The 12,475-nt window shown below is 41.5% G+C and overlaps 2 protein-coding genes across 2 annotated transcripts; one reads left to right on the top strand and one right to left on the bottom strand.

Annotated features, from left to right (window-relative positions):
• Positions 1-1,458: 1,458 nt before the first annotated feature.
• On the top strand, positions 1,459-1,767 carry EAE97_001719 (uncharacterized protein; the record flags this gene model as incomplete). The annotated part of the gene is made up of 2 exons (XM_038872230.1): positions 1,459-1,506; positions 1,531-1,767. 2 exons carry the CDS (start codon positions 1,459-1,461, stop codon positions 1,765-1,767), a joined length of 285 nt encoding a protein of 94 aa, XP_038736788.1.
• A 1,144-nt stretch (positions 1,768-2,911) lies between these two features.
• Positions 2,912-7,202, bottom strand: EAE97_001718 (uncharacterized protein). Its single transcript, XM_038872229.1, has 2 exons — positions 4,100-7,202; positions 2,912-4,041 (listed from the first exon to the last, which is right to left on the bottom strand). Exons 1-2 carry the CDS (start codon positions 5,285-5,287, stop codon positions 3,889-3,891), a joined length of 1,341 nt encoding a protein of 446 aa, XP_038736787.1. The 5' UTR covers positions 5,288-7,202; the 3' UTR covers positions 2,912-3,888.
• Positions 7,203-12,475: the final 5,273 nt, after the last annotated feature.

Genomic DNA, 12,475 nt, shown 5'->3' with positions numbered 1-12,475 from the left:
GGTAGTATACCTTATACTTAATACCGGAAAGGAAAGGCCATCTACATGGGGAATGGACGAGGCGGGGAAAAAAGAAGCGGGGGGATTGGTATATTTGTGTATTTTTCCGATCTCTGGGATTCTTTCGCATATCATATCATATCATATCATATCGCCTCAACTCCACTAAAAATTGATTCTGAGGATACGTATAGGTAGTTCTAATGTCTAAATTCTTGGGGTAATTACCTGTCAAGTAAACTTAAACCTGTGGCTTGATGCTTGATGATTGCTGCATGCATGTTTCCGTCTGTAGCATACCGTACCGGACGGTACCCCAGGATGAAGAGTGAGTGGAGTTATCGTATCGTATTGTTACATCTTGCAAACACAATCACCCGTCCTGCATATCCTTATATATATCCATACTTGGTAGATACATAATAGTAAGGCTTAGTGAGAACCATTGTGTCGAGACCCGGGATTGTGGTTTATCATGGGGAGGTACCTATGTACCTCTATAAATAAGCGAAAAAACAGGCCGGAATTGACTACTGGTAAAGCTCTTCGATAGTCCAATTGTTCTATTTCAATTCAGAGAATCAAATGTTTATATAATTTTTACAATTGAAGATTATTCAAAGATTTATTTAATATTATTAACTTTGCTGATTTTATTGTTGATCAATTTCTTGTAGAACTTATTAGAGTGGTCAATTTTGGCCTCGTTTTTCTCCCAAGTAGAGTCTACCCAGCTATGAAGACCTACCCTACCTAGCAAAATCGATGCCTAGGTGTATATACAGGATGGATATAATTCCAAAGTGAAGCTATGCATAATCAGTAGATAATGTTAAAGGTTTTCTATGGTATATATATTATGTTGAGAATTTATATAATATATATACAATATAGAATTCTTTACACAATATACTTCACTTACATAATATCGAAACCTCTGAATATCTAGAAGGACTCCGAAAACTAGACCATGTCATCTGGTGTGGTTCTACCTTTAGCTCATGCGTCATCTCGAACAAGATAAGTTCTGTGGTTCCGATTTACGCAGCATACGGTGCCACCGAAGCTGGCCCTCTTCCTCTGGTCTTGGAAGATCAGGAATATCAAGAATTTATGACTTTCAGCCCGCTTGTTGGTGCACAATTTTGAAAATAAATGGAAGATCTATATGAGCTTGTCACTGTCAGAGATGACGCCTTATGTGCCTCTCAGAAGGTATTTCTCATATACCCGCATTTGACCCAATGGCCGACTAAAGAATCGATGTCCAAACATCCTACTAAGGAAGGCATGGTGAGTAAATTAAATCTTCCGTATTCAAATCCTTCGCAAAAGCATCAGCAAGGACTCGCTAATGATGTACCCTTCTTCCAGTGGTAATACTGTGGCCGTACAGACGACATCATCGTACCACTCAACGGTGTAAATATTACTCTCCTATTAATGGAAGGAATCCTCATGGCACATCCCAAAGTCGTACCAGCTCTTCTCACAGGAACAGGAAAGGTAAAAGCTGCCTGACTAATAGAGGTTATTCATCCGCCACAGAATGAAGAAGAGACTACTACCTTGGTAGAAGAACTCTGTCCTACTGTCGAGAGCGCAAATGATGCCACTTATCGTACGGAAGGCAAGGTTTCCAAAGCTAAGATTATCTTCACTTCAAAAGACAAACCGATGCTGAGAGCTGGAAAAGGATCCGTCCAGCGGAAATTTACAGTTGTGGAATTTCGGCGGGAGCTGGATGCCCTGTATGAACATGAATGAGGGTATTATTGTGTTGTAAACAATTAAAAAGTCCCAGTCCCAGATCATCTGCTCTACTCCAATTTTGAAATTGTCTGAATGCATAATCCAGATACTTTTTACACTCGATTTCGATAATGTCTCTGTTCTGAGTAATTGAGAAATTGACAAACTGGGAGATTTCTGGTCTCAAAGCGCTCTTTCCAGAGCCGGATAAATAGACGGGAAACTAATCTCAATTCAGGGCCTTTTAGTGAACCCCTTCTACCATCCAGATGATTGGTCTAGATCAGGATGAAACTCTGAGGTTTTGCTTGGTTCTATTGGCTATTTAGAATAGATGTTGTTACGATTTCATTTCTTAAAGATTTTTAATAAATTTATTTTATTAAGATTGGATTAACTAGTTATTCCTGTTATTTAATTTTTAAATATAGATTGATAAATTTTGTGTAATTTTAATATTAAAACTGTTTTTGGAAATCAGCAGCCTCTCTCTACTAAGATATCTATATATATAATCAGAAATCATTCTTTGGAAATTAAGACTAGTTTGTTGATAAGTATCTATCTGTCTATTCTTCATAGAGATTTCTTCATCGTTGTATTTCTATTTCTATTTCTATTTCTATTTCTATTTCTATCCTTACTCTCTTTTCTTTTCTGTAGGTTTCGTAAGGGTCAATATCCATCTCATCTCCCATAACATCTTCCATCCACTCTCAACTACTTCACCAATCAATACCTACCTAATAAATATCTTGCCAGAAACCCCCCCCCTCTCTCTCATTCACATCTTACAATCAGATCATACATACCTAGTAGATAGATAAATAAATAGTTAGTATATAATCTCCCACTATTCGATAACCCCCATCCAAAATAAACCTTGTAGAAGGGATCTAGGAACAGGAGAGAGGAGGGGAGGGACAGCAATCCCGCTTTCTTTGTACATTGTAATGCTACGTAAACATAAAAAGGGGAAAATCTCTACGGCGAGCGAGTTCATTTATTCTAGAGTCTAAGAAATATCGAGTCTGGAAGAAGAAAAGCTAGCGGAATCGAATCGACCAATCTTATCATCGATTGTCGATAGGTATTAAAGACTCAGACAATAAGCCGACACTATTCAAACCATGTAATCACATTAAGGAACTCTATCCGCAATCCACTCCACAATTTAGTTTGAATTGAATTGAGATAATGTGATAGATTCTCGGGCACAAAAAGTAAAATGATCAAAATCTGACATCGCTTGCTAGCTTGCTCCAAGAAATCGTTCTTCACCCACCCCCCTTTCCGCTAATATCATATATGGAACCCGATCCGCAACATGAACGCGCCATCAAGCGTGCAAAACGCACCCATCACCTATCCCCGCATCGTATACTCATCACCTAACAGGGCAAGGAGATACGAAAAAGAGAGAAGAGTAAATGGGGAAGAAAAGAGGCTTTTCACTCTCCATCCCCCAAATTGAATATAGAAGATAAACATACAAGCAAAACGCATTCAAAGGTATTTACCGAATCGATTCCCATGCCAAAGCTCCACCCAGATTCCATTTCGCATTTCGCTTCCCAATGCTATCCCATCGGAGCCAGGTACCCATTCATTTCCATTCCGCCCAAATCGAGATGTCGTACACACATATCGACAAATCCGCAACTCCGAAACAAATCCACTCTGATAAGATACTATATTCCACACCAATACCCAAGTTCTGGCATTTTTTTGTAGAAAAAAAAAAGAAACAGAAAGACATCTGTCAAAATGCTCAAGATTTCATGAACACGCTCAAAGAGAACCACATAACAACGCCACCAACCTCATCTTCAACTTTCTTAGAGTTCTGTGTTGTCCTATTCGAAAGAAGATGTCCGCCCAGCCATACAGTGTAAGTTATATCCCACATGATCCTCATCCCTAGCCATCCCATCCAACTCCATATCTTCCAGATAGATTCCGAACGCCCATATCCTTTAGTGTCAAGGCGCCGAATGAACACCCATCCGCCGACCCAGGCTTGCGCATCGGTTTGCGTTTGTAGTGTGTGCTTGCCATATTGTTGAAATTTTCATTTCAGCAAAAGAAAAGAAAAGAAAAGAAATCGTCAAGTCATGACAATAGATTGTCACGTTCTTATGACAATTCCTTCTTTACCATCTCCGGGCTCTCGTCGTTGGTAGAATCACTCAAAATCTCAGATTTATCGACAGGCGATTGAGAACCTCCATTGGTATTCGCAGCGCCATTTGCAGCCTTTGTTCCGCAGCCTTTGACGAGTATGTGTCTCTGATTTGGGGTTAGTCTGTGATCAAGGATAAACATATCGAAGAGAAGGAATACAAACCTTTAATGCATCTTTTCTCGAGAAACTCTTTTCGCAATGACCACATGGGAATGGCTTCACAGATAAGTGAATACGTTTATGACGTTTCAAATCGTGGTTGCGGTTGAAAGATTGCGGACACTGATCGCATTTGAATGGACGGTCATTTTGAGGCATCTGTTGAGGATGATGACTCCCATACATTGGTCCCGGCATTTGTTGATATCCCATATTGCCCATTCCACCGAGGAGTGCCATTTGACTACCAGGTTGGTGAACATTCGACATAATAGGTGCGCCTAAGGTGGGGAGATTGTAATGTGGGTATGAAGGACGGGAAGGATAGCCTTGGTGAGGTGCGCCCATGGAAGAATGCGAGTGATGAGTTTGGATGGGAGAGATGCGGTTAGAAGGGGCGGAGGAGGAATTGGGGGATTGTTGTGTAGGTGATTGTTGGGCATAGGCGGGGAAATTTGATTGTTGAGGGGTGGATGCGGGGGGATAGTAATTTGGAGTTGGAGGTGCGCGTCCGCCATAGTTATCGGGGGCTGGCACGTTGCCCTGTTGGGGTGCTTGAGAGGAGGATTGATGAAGGTTCATAAGATTGTGACTGGTCATATGTTGCTGCTGGGAGTTTTGTGGTGCAAGAGTGGGGAGATTCTGTTGTTGTCCACCTGAACCAGACATTGGGACTCCGGTAGAGAAGGGAGGAAGGCTCTCAAAGGTAGGTGGTGGCAGTCCTTCTGATGAAGTGGGAGAATGGGGAATTCGTGACCCTGGATAGCTACTCATGGAGGGCGAATATAATGGTCTACTCATATAGCTTTGCTGTTGTTGTTGCTGAGCATAAGGCGCACTCATCGGTGGCGCAGAACTAAATGTGAAGTTGTTTCCAGACTGAGTATTTGGCCAGAAAGCTGAAGGTTGATAGGGAGGTACGCCGGCCGTTGAACTACCCGAGCTACCACTGTTGACGCTGGATGCAAGAGGACTTAAGCCGTCATGCGAAACGCCAGCCGGAGGCGTTAATATATTGTTGGCGACAGCAGGAACAGGCTGGGAAGAACTGTTTGTGGTTCCGTGAATATAGTTGTTGGATTGTTGTTGATATTTGTGATGGTGCATTCCAAGGGGTTCTGGGGGGGGAAGCTGGAAGTTGGGAAGATTGGATGCGGCGGGCCGGCGAGCTGTAAAGCTGACGGTCTCCATGATAATCGTGGTAGATTATTGGAAAGTCCACGACGAAGGATTTAAAATAATGACGGCTCCTTACTTCTGCTCTAGATGACCAATTTCACTTTGTCGCGTGTGAAAAGTACTTGGTTCGGACGGGTAGATGCACCACCGAGGCGAGGGAACGAGGGAAGAAGTAGTGAAAAATGGGGGAGTGGAAATATTTCCTTCTTTTCCTAACTTGTTTTGCTTTGCTTGTGATTGTAGAAATGATAGGTGATTGTGACGGAGGAAGGGAAGAAGAATCGAGTAAGAAGGAATACTTTGAGTTAAAGTGCTCTCTTGATCTTTTTGAATAACTTGAGGAAGCCTCTGATTTTTGAATATATGGATATATGGATGGATTTGAGCCCAAAAGACGGTGGGATATTGGAGATCAAGAGATCAGACAAATCTCGTCGGTTCGTTAGGGATTTTGGTAGTGTATTTACTGGAATGGAGAATGTGGAGTTGTCGATCACCTGGATGGCGGCCGGGGAGGCGTCTGCTTGATTTATGTAGGTTATTGGGTCTGGAAAATGGTCTGTGCTTATGGAGTAGTGTGGTGTGGTGTGGTGTGTGTGGGTGTGGGTGTGGGTGTGTGGACTTTCGTAGGGTAGGGAGGGAAGTGTGGGTTGCAGATGCGTTTGGCTGGATCTTTCCTGGTCAGAGCTGGAGGGGTGAAGCAGTCTTTTGGATGGTGGTCTAATGGTGGTCTAATGCTTGATCGATTTGATTTGATTTGATTTGATTAACTTTACTGGGCGACCTCGTGGTAAAGGGAATACCGCTTAGGGACGAGGGGAATGGTTTGGATCAAGTGAATGAATGAATAAATAATCAATCAAAGTCGTTGGCAAACTGAAAATAGATGATGGATTGGTGAAATGCAGATGTATATATATAAATAATGTAACCAGAAATATAAATAAACTACGTGGTATTGTATTGTGTATACCGGTAGACCAATATAATATCAAATAAATGCAATGCTATCAACTCGATGTTGAGCTCGCTGGTCGACTGGTAAAAGTAAATTGGCTAAGGGGAAGTGCACTAGTATAAGGCTAGAGGAGCTTCCAGGCGTCCCAGCTACTGTATTGGATTGCCAAAATAAAAGATAAATATAAAAGAGAGTTTCGCGGTTTGGGGCGATTAGATTAATTTAGTGTCGTATGGCTGGGTACCTCCGAGCTCTTGGGAGCTAATAAGGCTAAGGGATCATAAGTGTGCGCGAGAAGAATATTATTAGACTAGAGTGGAAAAAGACATGGGGTCCTGCGACTGCGATTGATTGGGACCGAGAGTCGATGGAGCAAGGGATGCGGTAAGGATCGAGGGTTGGAAGGTTTAAATGTTAGATGCTTATTAGATAGATGCTTAAGGGTTGTTGAGGAGTGATAGATAGTAGTACAGTAGTAGTATGCGGAGTAGCTCTGGAGATTGGGCGAAGCTTCAAGGTTTCAGGTTATTGTTTCTCGATGGAGAGTAGTTCAAGGAATATTGGGGGTGATAGGATTCCGTTCTAGTATAGTGTGATATTGATTTGGTTTTCCATTCTTTGCGTGATTCGATTGGCTGACGACAGAATGTTTTGCTGGATATGACAGATTGGTTTGATTGATCGTTGGTATGGGTTTACGTGCAAGTAGGTCGTCTTTGATATATTTGATTTGCGATGTTAGGTTGCTGCTCGTTGCTGATCCGTTCCTTTCGATACTGGGTCTGGTGGGGGATATCCGGATCCCATATGCGATGTCCAGCTGTATGTAGGATGTATATGTACTGACGTCCGAATATGTGAAAGAGCAACAGAGTCACAGGTAGATCGGACGAGTAGGTAAGCTGGATCCAAGATGAGATCGAACGAAGGGGTTTGTCACTTATATCATTTGACGAAGTGACATAGGGTTGAATTTTTAAGATCTCAGATAATGTGATGGAATTATGTTATCAAACTGGTATTGCAACTACATATCTGATGAATATAGGATCGATGGATTAGGGATTAAATTATTCTCTTCGCTTCGTCTCGTCTCGTCTCGTCTCGTCTTTCTATATTTTGTTCAACAGCAGCTCTGAAATTGGAGTTGGACCCGAATTTCGACAGCTGTGCTTTGCTATGTTTCTGACATGTTCAAGGGTTGCTGCTGCTAAATATTTTTAAAGTGCTTACGTTCTTCAGAGTGATAGAGGTATTCCGACCTAGGATGTTCGCATTCAATATTCTACTTTCTTATTCTTCTTCTGGGTATAGGCATAGATAGGTACCGCTCATTTACAAAATTGTATTGTATCACGATCGTACAGTTATCAAGAGAGGGGAATATCTATTCGTCCCCATATTGATTGGATCTTATTTATTCATTTTATTTCTCCTTTAATCATTAAATATTTCCTATGTCTCTTTTTCCTTCCTTCCTTCTTTTTCTTATGCGATTAACAAGGATTACACTTGGTAAGATATGCATCACATTGCTTTTGATCGTTTCTTCTACTTTGTAGCTAATGAAAAGCTTGACTTTTCTATCATATGATGAAAAGACGGGACAGATACTGGGAGTTCTCCGTGGAGAGCATTAGAGACGGTATTTGTATAGTATTACCAATTGTCGTATGGTATTGCTGAATAGCTTCACATTATCTATTTACTAGTCGCTCTTGTCCCACTACCTACTCTGATGGTAATCTTCGAGCTCATACCAATATCCCCATACCAATAATGACCCCGTCGGCTCAAATCCACGCGATTACTGAAAGAGGTCTCGCCTGGAATAATACAGTTCAACTCATCGTTCCCCATGCTCAGTTACCAGGATTTCCCCCCAGCATTTTTTTCGGGCGTATGCGAGTATGTCCCAAAGGCGTTCTGGCTGAGCTATTTAGCTCGGGCGGCTTGAAGCCAAGGCGTGCGAAAAACAGGATGAATAAGAAAAAATTAACCTTGGGAACTTGGGGGGAAGGAAATGTCAGTTTGACCTGCACATCTTGATTCTAATGCTCAAATTAAGGATTTCCAGACTTCTGGCCACAGAAGCAATGGTGTGAGATCAAATTGGCTATAGCTTCTTTTTTTTTACGATGCATATGATACGAAAAAATACTTGTTATTTGGGTATTCTCATTCGAAATGATTGCCATATATTTTTAGGTATCTAGCGATTAGCCTATCCTAAAATCCTAGAATCTTACAAGAATGAATAGTAAGTAATAAGCTTGGGTGTACGGAAAGTCAATAGACTAGACCCTTCGAGTCGTAACATTTATTCTCCTACGTCTCATTGTTCACGTTGTACACCAATTTTCCCGTCGTGCGTCGCTCTTGCTTCATCCTGTACAGCATTCGGAGAATGGGAAAAGATCTGGGCATGACCATCGGACTCGAGAAAATATGCAGCCTGTAGTTACAAGACCAGGGCCATGTATGTCAGTATCGATTGCGATGATCTGGGATGTTTTCTGTCATATTTGGGAATTGTCGTATAAGTATGAGTATGAGTATGATCATACGTATACTCTAGATTCTGTCATTTCCCAAGCGCTTCTTGAACGAATAAAAAACATAGGTGGCGCCCTCGAATATTGTTTTCTTGGGATAATACCAAGACAATTTGGGTAGTTGTCAAAGACATGTGTGGTGAGTGACAAAAGAAAACATCCGAGATACTTGAAGCTTGTACTTCATTAGGATAGTGTCGTGTTCGTGTTCATTTTCGATGTTCATCGATCGTATCATTATACTTATCACCATCGTTATATTTCCTTCTTTTTTTACTCGCATTCACGGTACTTGTGTTGAGTTACTATAAGTATTTGTATTTGTTCCTGTCTAGCAACGCTTGACAAGGAACTTACCCACCTAGGTAAGTAGTTAGGTATTTATGGTCTAAAACATAGGTATACAATACAAAACAATACATCTTAGTCAGGACTCAAAAATCTCAAATCTAAGAAGATAAAAATATTCCCTCGAGACAAAAAAGAAAAGAAAAGAAAAGAAAAGGACCAATCTGGAATTTTGGGATGCACTGACCAGGGGTCTAATTGATTGGCGTCTTTAAGCTTCGGGGACCACCCACATTGATCCTCGTTTCCATGTAAGCTTGTTTTTTATGGCTTACTCACTACTGGGATTAGGGTAGGGGGAGGGGGAGGGGAGAAGGGTTGGAGGCCATGGTGTTTGAAAGAGCAAAGTAAAATGGAAACGGGTTTGGATGTGGATTTGGTTATGGGTTTGGATCTCATTAGACGATAGGATTCCTGAATAATGAGTAGTCATCAAGCTGATGATGAGTATTTTCTAAATTTTGGGGTCAGACATTGTGGTAATCCTCTAAGTGTAGATCGTCGCTGCTACGTATTTTAGTATCTGACTTGATATCTATCTATGGTGACTTGATGACATACATCCTATTCTTATCCATTTCTTTGATCTAACTCAACAACGACAAAACATCCTTCTCTCCAAATCAATGAACAAAATCGCCTTTTCCCTTCTCCATATCTCCTGAAAGTACTCAGATGACCTTTACATGATCAGGCAGCATTTAATGATCCTGAAATACATTTCAGCTGCTGTTCTGTCGAACATCCATATACCCATCAACCAAGTCTATCGAAAAGACTTGGCATACCGAGTAAACACAAATAAATAACCCTGAAACTGTTATACTATCCCACAATCTAATTCGTGATTTTGAACTTCAGCTCTACCCGCTAGACATACTCTTTCAGACGAGGAAATCTGAGCTTAGCGAGAGCACGTAAAGATGCTACATCGTAGACAACTCCAAAAATACAAAATAATGGATATACAGGATCGGTGTTCAGCGATGTTCGCTCGGTGACCTTTGAAATGTTTCATTGGCTGAATCGTTTATTTTGCCTGATTGGGGTTTGGTGAGTTTGTGATGCGATAGATGGGGGTCTAGACCGCGTGTTTGAATCTGTGTTCAAAATGTTTACAACTCGATTTCGATACTATCTTACATGAGTCTGAGCTTCGATGTGATATGAGAATGAGATCTTTTACTTTGTAGATGTTCACATACCTTGGTTGATTGGAATAGGAAAAGAGAAGCATGTAATTATGTGAAGTATGTATATGAGTACTGTGTGAGGTGTGAGCACGGAAAAGACCGAAGTGTCCTTATTTATGAAGGTGCAGTACGGTGCCAATCAAGTGGAAATGGTACCCTGCCCAAGTAAAGGTGTACACACCAACTCGCAAGAAAATCCATACAAGGCAGGTACCACAGTAACCCCCTCCAAAATACCAATAAGGCTATTCTCATCAAGAGAAGATAGATTTGTGGAATTCTCCAATGGTTCTTGGGTTCTTCTGTACCACATTTTGAAGCACAGTACCTGAATATCTACAACACTGGTATACGCCCAGTATTCTCCATCACTCGCATGTGCACATATGAGTTGGGTAGTATTTCTCGCTATCCACTTCCACAATCATCATCCGACGGTAGAGGCGACCGACCGGACGATCGATAGGATGTAATAGTATGGGGGCTTCAGGTTTAATTTTGGGGTACGGTCGCTACACATCGCGGCTTACGGCTCATCCCTATCATTACCCTTACAGTGGTTCCAACAGGCACAGTGGTCGTTCAATTCCGGGGTGAATGAAGGGGTAAATGAGAAAGCTAAGTAAAATCCAGTATTGATCATCCTACCTTATTAATCCTAGAGCGAACAAGCATACATTCTCATCTTACTAGGAATAGAAAAACGGGAAATCTCCAATTTGGACGGGAGTTACCATTTGACCGTTGGATACTTCTCTTTGCTCTTCCTTCGTCTCATTCTTTTGGTAGGGACTCACGATGTAAGTAAGTACTGAAGTATCAAAACAGTAAGACGGCTTTGGCTTTCTCCATTTGAACCGGAATCATACCCTGGAATACTGATGCCTAACGTAAAAGCGCAGGAGGGGGAAACTTCCCGTTTCCTCGTATCACCAACATTCTCGAGATTCGAGGTAATCAATGCCTGAATTGATCCGATTGATCGACTCTACGTGCATTATATCCCACTCCCGATTATCACTTCTTTTTGCTTGGGGAGGGGAAATGCCAATAAAATCAATTCCTGGAGCAAATGATGCTATCGATGAACAGTAATAAATTTCTACTGAATGACTAAATACCAATAGGAGGATGATACGAGTAGGATGATTAATTGCCATTTCCCTTATTCTGATGATCGTACATCAATACTTACTAACCCTATCTTAATCCTACTCGGAGCGAAAATCCTTTGACCATACCTATCTAGCTACTATAGATCCGCTATAATATACAACGTCGACATCCCTAGGAATTTTCAGCTTACATTCGTAACTGCAACACGCTTCTCCTATACACATTCGGTACCCGGCTGTTGCATTGCAGGTTCTCACTGCATGCTTTACATACTCTATGTATGCATGGTAGATAGAAGGGTCTGATGGAGACATAAGCGATGCCATTCATCATGCTTTCTCTCAGCAGCCCTTCCCAGCAAAGCGGGTGTGGCAGATGTGGTTTTTGAATTTTCCCACATCTGGTGGCTTTCCACCTTTTCTATCGATGGCTTTTCTACAGATACTCTAAATTATACCCATGGACCTTCCAGAAGATTGACAAGGAAAAAATCGTGGGAGTGCCCGTCATGTACCACTGCATTTCGGAATCCTGCTGAATACATTACAATTAACCTCCTTCAGGATGGTTTGTTGCGAGTGTCTGCTTACACCACCCTTCAAACTTTGAGCTCCGAAGACTTACATGAATCTCGTCTATGATTCCCTGCTAGTGCTGCAGACTTTTTCGACATTACTTGAGGAGCCGCGTACATTTCCCTATAAAAATAAACAAGAACAGGTCTTGGCACTAGACTCCAAATGATTTGCTAACTACAGGTTAGGATTCACACGATGGTAGTACAAGATTGGGGATTTTTTCTGACACCGTAGAATCGCTTTGATGGCAAGATGTCATAGATGGATCCTGGAATGCCATGTGTACTGAATGTCTATGGCTTCTAGGCTGCAATCTTGTGGATATATCCGGGGCAAATAAGCCTAGATGCAGATGGAGGGGTCTAATTACATACCGCTTTTCTTCGCCCCCAATAATCTCCTTCAATATAAGACTTGTGTCGGTTGATTTATTTGGCATCTTTAGTCTTTAG

Source organism: Botrytis byssoidea, assembly GCF_014898295.1.
Source record: "Botrytis byssoidea strain MUCL 94 chromosome Unknown BBYS_003, whole genome shotgun sequence".
Classification (NCBI taxonomy): domain Eukaryota; kingdom Fungi; phylum Ascomycota; class Leotiomycetes; order Helotiales; family Sclerotiniaceae; genus Botrytis; species Botrytis byssoidea.
This window is presented reverse-complemented; position numbering and strand designations above follow the sequence as displayed.